The 11,839-nt window shown below is 41.4% G+C and overlaps 1 protein-coding gene across 1 annotated transcript in view; it reads right to left on the reverse strand.

The window, feature by feature from the left end:
- Positions 1-9,639: 9,639 nt before the first annotated feature.
- CUNH6orf118 (chromosome unknown C6orf118 homolog) overlaps positions 9,640-11,839 on the reverse strand; it is a 43,087-nt gene continuing 40,887 nt past the window's right edge. The window contains exon 10 of the mRNA XM_034992029.1: positions 9,640-9,950. Within this exon, the coding sequence (XP_034847920.1) occupies positions 9,929-9,950 (22 nt within the window). The 3' untranslated portion in view covers positions 9,640-9,928. The remainder of the gene's footprint in view (positions 9,951-11,839) is intronic.

Raw genomic sequence — 11,839 nt, forward strand, 5'->3', positions numbered from 1 at the left:
TAGATCTGGTCTCTACAGTAACAATAAATGGAGACTATGAAAAAATTATAGCTTAGTCTTGCAAAAATGTTCCTCCTTAGAATTTATTTTTACATTTATGAATGAATCTAAAGTAAATTAGAATATGGGACCAAATCCAAGTTAAGATATTCAGCATTCTGAAGATAAAGACATTTTCTAAAGTTTAAATGTGCTCACTAACCAAAAAAATGTGCTCATTAACTACAAGTTCAAGTTAATTAAGATTATAAAAATAATTCAAAAAAAAAGGCAGTGGTGTTTGATTAAAGTTATTGCTGTTTCACTCATTCTGTTGATTTGGCCAATGTCCTTTATTAGTGTTATGAATAGGGATATATATATATATATCAATGAATATCTTTCACAATTCTTTAATAGAAATACATAGTAATTGGATACATTTGACCTAGTGGCAAATTATCCTTTGTGATAAAACATTGTTAAATGCACAGTAATCTTCTAAGATTCCATGCAACTTTAAACATCATCTAGAATTATTTTGGTATTAAGACATTTCTATTCTGCTACTATTAATGCCTTATCCTTGAACATTTCCCCAGTTTCTTCCACTGCCGATTTCTCCTGTTCTTTTCATGTTTCCCGCATCACAGAGACCAGAGAGAAACCCTCAGGATCCAGATCAAGGATTCACTATGTGTGTATGCACACCACAAGCCCCACTAGATGCTCAAAAAAAGAAAATGAGTTATTTTTGGAAAATGCTGCATGGTACATCTCCTTAGAGATGGACAGTGAGCTGAAAGAATGGCCTAGAAGAAGAAGTGATCTCAAATTTAGTTCTAATCTTGGACAAATCCCTTCATCTAATTGCTTTTTCATTCTTAATCTGTAAATTAGGGCCTGGATTTAGAACTCACAGATGTTAGAATTGAAAGGGAAGTTTAAAGTCATCTGGTCAGGGGCACCTGGGTGGCTCAGTCATTAAACATCTGCCTTTGGCTCAGGTCATGGTCCCAGGGTCCTGGGATCGAGCCCCACATGGGGCTCCCTATTCGGCAGGAAGCCTGCTTCTCCCTTTCCCACTCCCCCTGCTTGTGTTCCCTCTCTCGTTGTGTCTCTCTCTGTCAAATAAATAAATAAAATCTTAAAAAAAAATAGTCATCTGGTCTGATCAAACACGTATTTCTATTTTATACGTGTGCATGTAATGTTATGAAAAGCTATATTTTTATTCTTCTGAAAGGATTATCTAATAAATGATGCTAAAAAGCTATCTATTATGGAAAAGCGGTAGTATGGGAAAACATTAAGCAATAATTTCAGTGAAAAAGGCCGGAAAATTTATTTTTGTAATAGAACATGTAAAAAACTAGAAAAATAAAAAACATTGGCAGGAATAAGTAAACATCCCCAAAGTATGAACATGGATAACCTCTGGATGTACAGAATTGTAGACAGTTTCCTACTTTTTTACATTGTTGAGTATTGTCTAAAATTTCTAAGAGGTCAACATTACTTTTAGAAGAGCAAAACACTACACTCAGAAAATAATACATATTCTGAAGTTTTACCCTTCTCTCCCCAGAAAAGCTCAACTTCCTAATTTCCAAATTAGGGGACTGTAAGAGTAGGTGAAAATTCTGTCAGTTGCTTAATCCATTTTTCAAAGATTTTCAAGGTAGTTTAATTTTATGTGAAAAGTGAATGACCGTCAAGAGAATGAGAAGGCAAGCCACTAACTGAGACAGAATTTTTGCAAAAGACATAGCTAATGAAGAACTGTTATCCAAAATATGCAAAGAGCTCTTAAAACTCAGCAATGAGGAAATGAACAATCCAATTAAAAAAATGGGCAAAAGACCTAAACAGACACCTCCCCAGAGAAGACATGCAGATGGCAAAGAGCAGGTGAAAAGATGCTCCACATCATGTGCCCCGAGGGACATGCCAATTAAAAGAATGAAGTATCCCTACACACCTATCAGAATGAGCAAACTCCAGAACACAGAAGACACCAAAGGCGAGGATGTGGAGCAATAGGAACTCCCATTTACCACTGGTGGGCATGCACATGGCAATATGGTATAACCACTTTGGAAGATAGTCTGGTAGTTTCTTACGAAACAAAATATACTCTTACCAAATGATCCAGCAACTGCACTCTTTAGTATTTGTCCACATGAGTTGAATACTCATGCCCACACAAACACCTGCATATTAATGTTGATAGCAGCTTTGCTTATAATTGCCAAAACCAACAAGTCCGTCAGCAGGTGAGAGTATAAATACACTGTGGTACCTCCAAACAATGGAATATTATTCAGCACTGAAAAGAAATGAGCTATCAGTTCAAGAAAAGACATCCAGGAAACTTGAATGCATATTACTAAGTGAAAAAAACAAATAAATAAAATAAAATCTTTAAAAAAAGGGGGGGGGCGCCTGGGTGGCTCAGTCGTTAAGCGTCTGCCTTCGGCTCAGGTCATGATCCCAGGGTCCTGGGATCAAGCCCCACATCCGGCTCCCTGCTCGGCCAGGAGCCTGCTTCTCCCTCTCCCACTCCCCCTGCTTGTGTTCCTTCTCTAGCTGTCTCTCTCTCTCTGTCAAATAAATAAAATAAAATCTTTTAAAAAAAGTCAGTCTGTAAGGGCTACAGACAGCATGATCCCAACTATATGACATTTTGGAAAAGACGAAACTATGGAGACAGTGAAAAGATCCATGGTTGCCATAGGTGAGTGGGGGAGGGATGACTATGTATAGCACAGAAGATTTTTAGGGCAGCGAATCTATTCTATTTGGTATTAAAATGGTGACAAGTCATTATAGAGACTTGTGGGGGCAGAGTTTACCTGGGAAATCTCTGTACTTTCTGCTCAATTTTGCTGTAACCTAAAGCTGCTCTAAAAAAACGAAGTCTATTAAAAAACTGAATAACTTTACTTATAAATATAAATAAACAGCCTCTGTCCTTGGAATTTTAAATCATTGCTTTTAATGCAAAGAATAATATGGAGATAGAGGGGAAGCCTGGGGAATAATCTTGAGGATCTATAAAGAGAATATTGCTGGAGCCTTTGGATCACCAGCCCCCGCCCCCCCCCATCCCCACCCCCTCCCCGATGCCTCACCCACCACTCCTGCCACCATCCTGGGACCAAATACCTGCCTGGATTTATCTATAAAACAGGCCAATAAAAGATCTTTTTTTTTTATGATACCAATTTAAGTTGCTTGCTGTCCCTTGAAAAGAGTTCTATACTTTAAAGAGTCCTAGTAGATTATTCTCACAAACACAAAACCTCATAAAAGCTAAGTAACGTAGCAATTGAAACTAAGCTCACTGGTAGATGCGCTTTCGCTTCTCTACTAACTTAGCGTTCGCTTCAGGTCCACCATGTGAACAAGGGCAGACGTGGCTGTGCGGATGCTCAGCAACGGAAGGAACATGTCTTCAGCGAGCTTGAAATGCCCAGAAAACAGGCGCTTGCAATAGTTACAATATTTATATTTATAATGAGTTTGCATTTTATGTAACTTGATCTATAAACTTCGCTCTAATGTAAATCGAAAATTCATTTAATTCCTTAGAAAATGCATTCTCACCTTTTCCTCCAGCTGGCGCGCAGGTGGTGCTCATGCGCACAGACTGTTGTGGGGAGGGGGCGGGAGCAGATTCAGTATCCAACCTCAGCCCCGCACCTTCATCTCCAAAACAAAAAACCAAGCAGAGGGCAAGTGAGATGATGTCTTAACGGAATACACTGCAACGGGGGCGACTGGGAACATGGTTCTCCAGTGGTATTCCCACCTTGTGAGCACCACCCGCTTCCCGGACGCCTCCACGCCCCGGGTGAGGGTGCTGGGATCCCAGTGAGACCTGCCCTCCTGTGTGCATGCATCCCGCCTCTTCACACTTTCTCCCAGGGATTCTAGGACTTTGGGGGATTCCCTTTCCCCCAGTAGGTCTGGGGATCCCCAAGGATTTTGGGGTGTGTCCCCGAGTCTGATTTCATCCTAGCGCCCCTCTCACCACACACAGGGAACATGCCTCAGCAGTTGAGCTACGTGCAAAACATCAAAGCGCCCCCCCCCCCCCCCGTGTCACCTCTGCCTGACGCCAGCCAGCTCGGGCTGAGCCTGGAGAGCACGCCGGGAGAGTCGGACACTGGGGCTTATTCAGGCGTATGAACGCACACCAGGGGGCCCCATCCCCGGATTCGGTAGGTTGGAAGTGGTTCCCAGAATGTGCATTCCCAACAAGTTCCCAGTGAAGCCCATGTGGCTGGTCAAGGACCAGACCTGGAAAAGTACCGCAGCACCAGTTGCTAGCGCATCCCTTGGGAATGAGGATTCCAAGGTGAGGGCACGGGAAGGGGAAAGAGGTTAGGAAGGAGACACAGTAAAAGTAATGCTAACACTAGCTGACACTATTTACTCTAGTCCAGGCAGTATGTTAAGGGTTTAACCTTTATTTTCCCATTTAATCCCCAAATAATTAAATGAAGGAGGGATTAGCATCATTGCCATTTCACAGATGGAGACACTCACAGGGAGATGGAGAGCAGCTCGAGCAGGTGGTGGCTGGGGACGCCGCTTGCCTACAGGGCGCCCGCTGCTTGCTGGCACTCCCAAGCTCCCGTATCTGGCCTGGAAATCCCAGATTCTCAGTTTCCCGGTTGTGCCACATATCCTCCTGTGGGCCCTTTCAGATCCACTTTCCTTCCTTCTCTGCCTTGCCCTGGAAGGGCAGAGGAGCCCTACCTGTGTTCTTCCTGCTGGGGTCTGCTGAGGATGGGCCGTGCTGGCGACCCCAGCATAAGCGTGAGGCCAGAGCATCTGCTGACCCTTTTCCTTGGAGATCAGCCTGGTCGGGCTGTGCCTCTGCTCCTTGCTAGGTGGTCTCTCCTACATGATGCCCTCCTTTTGAGGTCCAGTTACTGCTCTGTCCCCTCATCCCTTTGGCCAAGTATGCTGACGCTCCATAAGTACCAGCTGTGGGGCACTGCCCTAGCCTCTGTGGGTCCCCACTCCCACACCTCAGAAACTAGTTCTCTGTAAATAAACTGTTCTGAGATTATCCTAATTTGAGTGTGCCTCCTTCCTGTAAGGACCCTGACGGTTGCACGAGGCTCTCTTGCAGTTAGAGTTTGAGCATCTACCTGACTCTGTTCTATGAGATCTGATGGGAAGTCTGATGACAGCTCCTGGGAAAGTCCTCCCTGATAAAAGCAAGGAATAACACAAATGCCTCTCTTCTTTGGCCAATTACCATGAGAGAACAAATCTAAATATCAAGTCAAAATACAAGGATGGCAGAACCGGGGAAGGAGCTTGGATACCTGATGACACTGGTCACCTCTGGAACTGCCTACCTCCGGGCTTCTTGACTTCTATGGCTAAGGACAGAGAGAAGGTCTTCCTTTTGAATCACTGGCCCACATCAAGCTCTTTTGTCTGTGAAAGGCACAGTGCTGAACTTCATGGTGATACCTGTTGTTTGATTTCCAGTAGAAGGTTAAGGACATAGATTCCTCTAGCGCATTGCTTTTTTTAAAGTTTTTTTTTTTTTAATTTAAATTCCAGTGTACTTAACATAGAGTATTGTCTTAGTTTCAGATGTACAATAGACGGAGTCAACAATTCTATACACTCATGATAAGTGTGCTCTTTAGAGTGCATCACTTTTCACACCTGGGCTCTTAGCCACCCATGGCTGAACCTTAGTAGTCTTATCTGTAAAATGGGGACAAAACATGATTTTCTTGAAAGGGGCTCACCAGATGCTTTCACGAAAGTATAATCAGGAGCGCCTGGGTGGCTCAGTCAGTTGAGCATCCAACTCTTAATTTCAGCTCAGGTCATGATCTCAGGGTCATGAGATCGAGCCGCCCATTGGGTTCCATGCTGAGCATGGAACCTGCTTGAGATTTTCTCTTTCTCTCCCTCTGCTCCTCCTTTCCCCCCACTCGTAAATGCTCTCTCTCTCTAAAATAAATAAATTAATCTTAAAAAAAAAAGGTCTAATCAGCTCTGAGAATAATGACAAGTTTATGTTGCTCATTCCTCCTTCAGAATCTAGCAACAATTTACAAATTGGCAGTCCCCAAAGTAAAGATTCACTCAACTAGCATTCAACAACTAAACTGGACAAAAAGACTGATTTATTATGGTAAAAACTAGCACAACCATACATACCTTATAACCCTACTCAAGCAGGCACATGCCTTAGAAAAAAAAAAACTAAGACCTTTTTTTATTACAAATAAAACAATTTCAACTTTCTTGTTTTAATTAAAGAAAAAAAGTAGCACTAATAGTATACTTCTTGTATATTATTGACAGGTGAATAGATTCATGATTACTTAGAACCTTGAATCCAATTGTCTAAATTGCTCTTATCCAAATAGAAATCAATGCTTTGTATTTGGCGAATGCAACACAAGGTACCAACTGCACAGAGTTAAGATGAAAAACCCATAAAACAAATGGGTGTGATATAAATGGATAGTCAATAAGCTATTAAAAATAGTTACTGAATATTTACTACATGCCAGAAAATACACAGAGGGGGAAAAGAAAGAGCTAATGATATATTTTAAGATGCTCAATCTTGTTAATAGGCAAAGAAATTAAAATATTTTTAAAAGCATGAGTAAGAATCTTAACAACTAAAAGCTCATTACTCTCTCCCACCCCCACTTTTATTTTTTTATTTGTTGTATTTAAGCCCAAGTTAGGGCAGCTACCCAGGATACACAATCTTCACAAAGAAGAGAGTGCTTCAGGAAAGGAAGATTTGGTGTAGGATTATATACATTTTTTTTTTACATTAAATAGTTACAAATCAAAACAAAGGACATTTCAGAAAGTGGCAGACCTTATCTTAAGCTTCTAGTATATGCAGGGCTGTATGACTTTAATCTTATGGAAACCAGGGAAGTTTCTTCCTTTTTCTTATCTTTTGTGTTCAGAATGCTTTTTGGTTGTTTTCTTTAACAAGCAGACCTATAATGTGTGGGCTTGGGGCAGAAATAGAGCCCATGCTTTGAGGTTTTGCCAAGTCATTCTGACCTTGGTAAACGTTAAAGAACAGCTTCCCTGGGAGCCCAGGAGCAGGGCCCACAGACATGAAAAGTTGAAAATTTCCTTTACCAACTACAAAGCTATAATCAAACAGACAAATAGACACATAGACCAATGGAAAGAATCAAGATCCCAGAAATAAACACCCTCATACACAGTCAACTAATATTTGACAAGGCAGCCAAGAAGACTCAATGGAGAAAGGATAGCCTCTTCAATAAATGGTGTCAGGAAAATGGGTAACCACATGCAGATGAATGAGATTGGATCCTATCTTACAAAACTCACAAGAATGGTTTAAAGACTTAAAGAACTGATACCATAAAACTGGAAGAAATCAGGAAAAGCAACTTGACATTGGTCTTGGCAGAGATTTTTTGGATAAGACATCAAAAGCATAAGCCACAAAAGTAAAAATTAATAAGTGGGACTACATCAAACTAAGAAATTTCTGCACAGCAAAAGAAACCATCAACACAAAGAAAGGCAACCTACTGAATGAGAGAAAATATCCATAAATCATATATCAGTAAGGGTTGATATCCAAAACACATAAAGAACTCATTTAACTCAATAGCAAAATTACAAACAATCCAATTAAAAAATGGGCAGAGTTCTTTTTTTTATTATGTTATGTTAGTCACCATACATTACATCATTAGTTTTTGATGTAGTGTTCCATGATTCATTATTTGCCTATAACACCCAGTGCTCCATGCAGAACATGCCCTCTTTAATACCCATCACCAGGGCACCTGGGTGGCTCAGTTGGTTAAGCGACTGCCTTCGGCTCAGGTCATGATCCTGGAGTCCCTGGATCGAGTCCCACATCCGGCTCCCTGCTCTGTGGGAAGCCTGCTTCTCCCTCTGCCACTCCCCCTGCTTGTGTTCCCTCTCTCGCTGTCTCTCTCTGTCAAATAAATAAATAAAATTAAAAAAAAAAAAAAAAACCCATCACCAGACTAACCCATCCTCCCACCCCCTCCCCTCCAGAACCCTCAGTTTGTTTTTCAAAGTCCATTGTCTCTCATGGTTCATCTCCCCCTCTGATTTCCCCCCCTTCTTTCTTCCCCTTCTGCTATCTTCCTCTTCTTTTTTTTTAACATATAATGTATTATTTCTTTCAGAGGTACAGATCTGTGATTCAACAGTCTTGCACAATTCACAGTGCTCACCATAGCATATACCCTCCCCAATATCTATCACCCAGCCGCCCTATCCCTCCCACCCCCCACCACTCCAGCAACCCTCAGTTTGTTTCCTGAGATTAAGAATTCCTCATATCAGTGAGGTCATATGATACATGTCTTTCTCTGTTTGACTTATTTCGCTCAGCATAACACTCTCCAGTTCCATCCACGTCGTTTAAAAAATGGGCAGAGTTCTGAATGCTTCAGGAAACACATGACTGCATCCTTATTTTTGAATTGGTGTTTTTGTTTTCTACACCAGATGATTTCACTCATATGTGAAATCTAAGAAACAAAGCAAGCAAACGAAAAATCAGAAACAGACTCATAAATACAGAGACCAAACTGGTGGTTGCAAGAAGGAAAGGGGGCGTGGGTGGGCAAAATAGGTGACGGGGGTTAAGAGGCATAAACTTTTCATTATAAAATAAATGAGTCACAGAGATGAAAAGTACAGCATAGGACATAGAGCCAATAATATTGTCATAACATTGGTGACTACACTTAACGTGGCGAGCATTGAGTAATATGTAAAATTTTTCAATCACTGTTGCACACCTGAAACTAATATAACATTGTATGTCAACTATACTGCAAAAAATAAATAAATAATAAGTGTTGGCAAGGAAGTGGACAAAGGGAACACTTATGAACTGTTGAAAGGAATGTAAATTGGTACACAAAACAGTATGGAGGTTCCTCAAAAAAATGAAACACTGAGGGCACTTGGCTGGCTCAGTGGGTGAAGCATGTGACTCTTGATCTTGGGATTGTGAGTTCAAGCCCCATGTTGGTTAAGAGATTATTTAAAAATTAAACCTTAAAAAATTAAACATTGAACTACCATATGATCCAGAAATTCCACTTCTGGGTATAAATCCAAAGAAATTAAAATTAGTATGTCAAAGAGAAATCTGCACTCCCATGTTCATTGCAGCATTATTCAAAATAGCTAAGATATGGAAACAAACTGTCAGTCAACAAATGAATGGAATGAATGGATATATATATATCACATCTTCTTACATATATGTATATTATATATAATACATATAAAATAAATATATATATAATACACATTTTCTTTATATATTCCATTCATATATGTATATAATATACATATATAATATATATTTACATAATATATGATATATCATGTATAAATACATATGTAAATAAATAGATTTTATGTTTCCTATATATGTATCCATTTATCCCAAGTGGACTATTACTTAGCTGTGAGAAAGAAGGAAATCCTGACATTTGCAACAACATGGATGGACCTTAAGGGCATTATGTTAAGTAAAACAAGTCAGGCAGATAAAGACAAATACTTTATGATCTCACTTACATATGGAATCTAGAAAAGCTGAACCCATACAGAGAACAGAAAGATGGCTACCAGCATGGGGGTGGGGGATGGAAAAGGGGAGATGTTGGTCAAAGGGTACAGACTTCTAGTTATGAGTAAGCTCCGGGTATAATGTACAACACGATGCTTACAGTTAACACCGTGTCATATACTTGAAAGTGGCTGCAAGTAAGTCTGACATGTGCTCACCACACAAGGATGGTAATCACGTGGTGTCCTAGAAGTCCTAGCTGACGCCATGGTGGTGATCGTACATCATCCACAGGTTGTGCACTTTCAAGTTACACAATGTTACATGTCAAATGCATCTCTCAATAAAACTGGAAGAAGAAAAGAAGTCGAGTCGGTCTGCTTAGAGACAGAGCAACGGAACGGTAAATGTCTGGGGTGCTGCATGACCCCAGAGGCCTCGGTTGGTCGCAGTGTCAATGCCAAATGAACAAACGTTTTAGAATTTCTTTTAAAAAAGGAAGAGAGTTTTATCCGAGCCCAAGTGAGGACAGCTGCCTGGGATACACAATCTTCACAAGAGGTAGAGAGCTCAGGAAGGGAATGTGTTAACACAGGGTCCTACATGTGTTTTGTGACATCGAGACTTACAAATTATCATGAGGAAGGACATCCCAGAAGATTACAAACTTGTCTTATGCTTTTAGTATATGCAAGGTTGCAGGCTTGGGAGATATGGGAACTAAGGGAGATTTTTTACTCTTTCATTAGTTTGAAATGTTTCTTTTAGGTTATTTGCTATATGTACACAGATGTACAATGTGTGTTCAGCACAGAAATGAGCCCATGCTTTGAAGTTTGGTGAAACCATTCTGACCTTGGTAAACGTTAAAGAACAGCTTCCCTGGAAGCCCAGGGACAAGGCCCATGGACAGTAAAGGTTGAAAATGTCCTTTATCAGTAGATGTGAGAAGACTTACATTAACTTGAGGAATGGTCAGCTGCTCAAACATGGGACCTAGAGACTGGCAGCAAAGGTAGTTCAGAAGCACCAGGAGGCAGAATTCTGGATTAGAGGGAAGAGAGGGTGTTCTTGCAAACCACTCTCAAGTCAGAATCCAAAAAGCTTCTGAGTGTGTGGAGGGCAGCACAGAGACAGTGCAGCCTAGCAGGTGGAGGAAACACGGGGACATGATAGGACCACTCCTAAGCCAACACCTGCAAGAAAGAGGTTTCATGTGACCCTGCTTTTAAACTCAACCTGTTCTGTTTCTCATGGCTTCACCTCCATACTTACCAAGAAAATCATAACTCACAGGCATAAACTCTCAGCTTCCAAATGCGTTGCCTGTAGGCTCACTTGAACCTGTGCCCACCTCCAGCTGCTCTCCTGCACACATGGGCATGGGAGCCCTGTCCTCTTCTCACTCATTCCCCCTCCCTTGTTCCTGACCCTCAGGGCTCAGGGCTCTGGGTTCTAGCCCTGTTTGCCTCCTCTTCCCTCTAGAGACCCTCCTTGGTGATTTCCCTCCTCCTCCTTTTTCTACTTCCACCCGCTGCTGCTGACTCCCAAATGTCTGTCTCTTCCTAGCACCTGGTCCACAGACTCAACTCCACCCAACACCTCCCTATGGATGTAATTCCCTAGAGACATTAAGCTTTGGAATATCCCAAAATGAACTAATCTTTACCCTCAAAATCTACTCCTCTTCTGTGTTCCCTGTTTTACTGAATGACTGCACCATCTGAGTTGTCATCCAAGCCAGAAACTGGGGAGTCGGCCTGGACTCCTGCACCCCTTATTATCTTCATCCAGCCCCTCACACTGACTTAGACCCCCTTGCATTTGGTCCTTCTTGCCTCCTTACTGCCTCCCCTGCAGCTAAAACTCACATCGCCTCCAGCCCAGACTCGCATAGTAGTCTCCTACTTGGTATCCTTCTCTCCAGTCCTACCTCCTACAATACTTAATTTTTTTAACAATGATGTTAGAGTGATCTTTCTAAATATAAAATGCGATCCTTTATTGCTTAAAGACCTTCAATGAGCTACCTTATTTGACTCCATCCTTTCATTTTCCAGCACCACCAGCCGCCAGGGTCTGAAGACACATACATACACACACACACACACACACACACACACACCCCAACGCCACCTTCATCACCATCATCATCATCATCACCATCACTATCACCACCATCATCATGATTACCATCACCACCACCACCACCATCACCACCATCACTACCATCACAAT

This window comes from Mirounga leonina, unplaced genomic scaffold, assembly GCF_011800145.1.
Source record: "Mirounga leonina isolate KUSES-001 unplaced genomic scaffold, KU_Mleo_1.0 Mir_54, whole genome shotgun sequence".
NCBI classification, from domain to species: Eukaryota; Metazoa; Chordata; class Mammalia; order Carnivora; family Phocidae; genus Mirounga; species Mirounga leonina.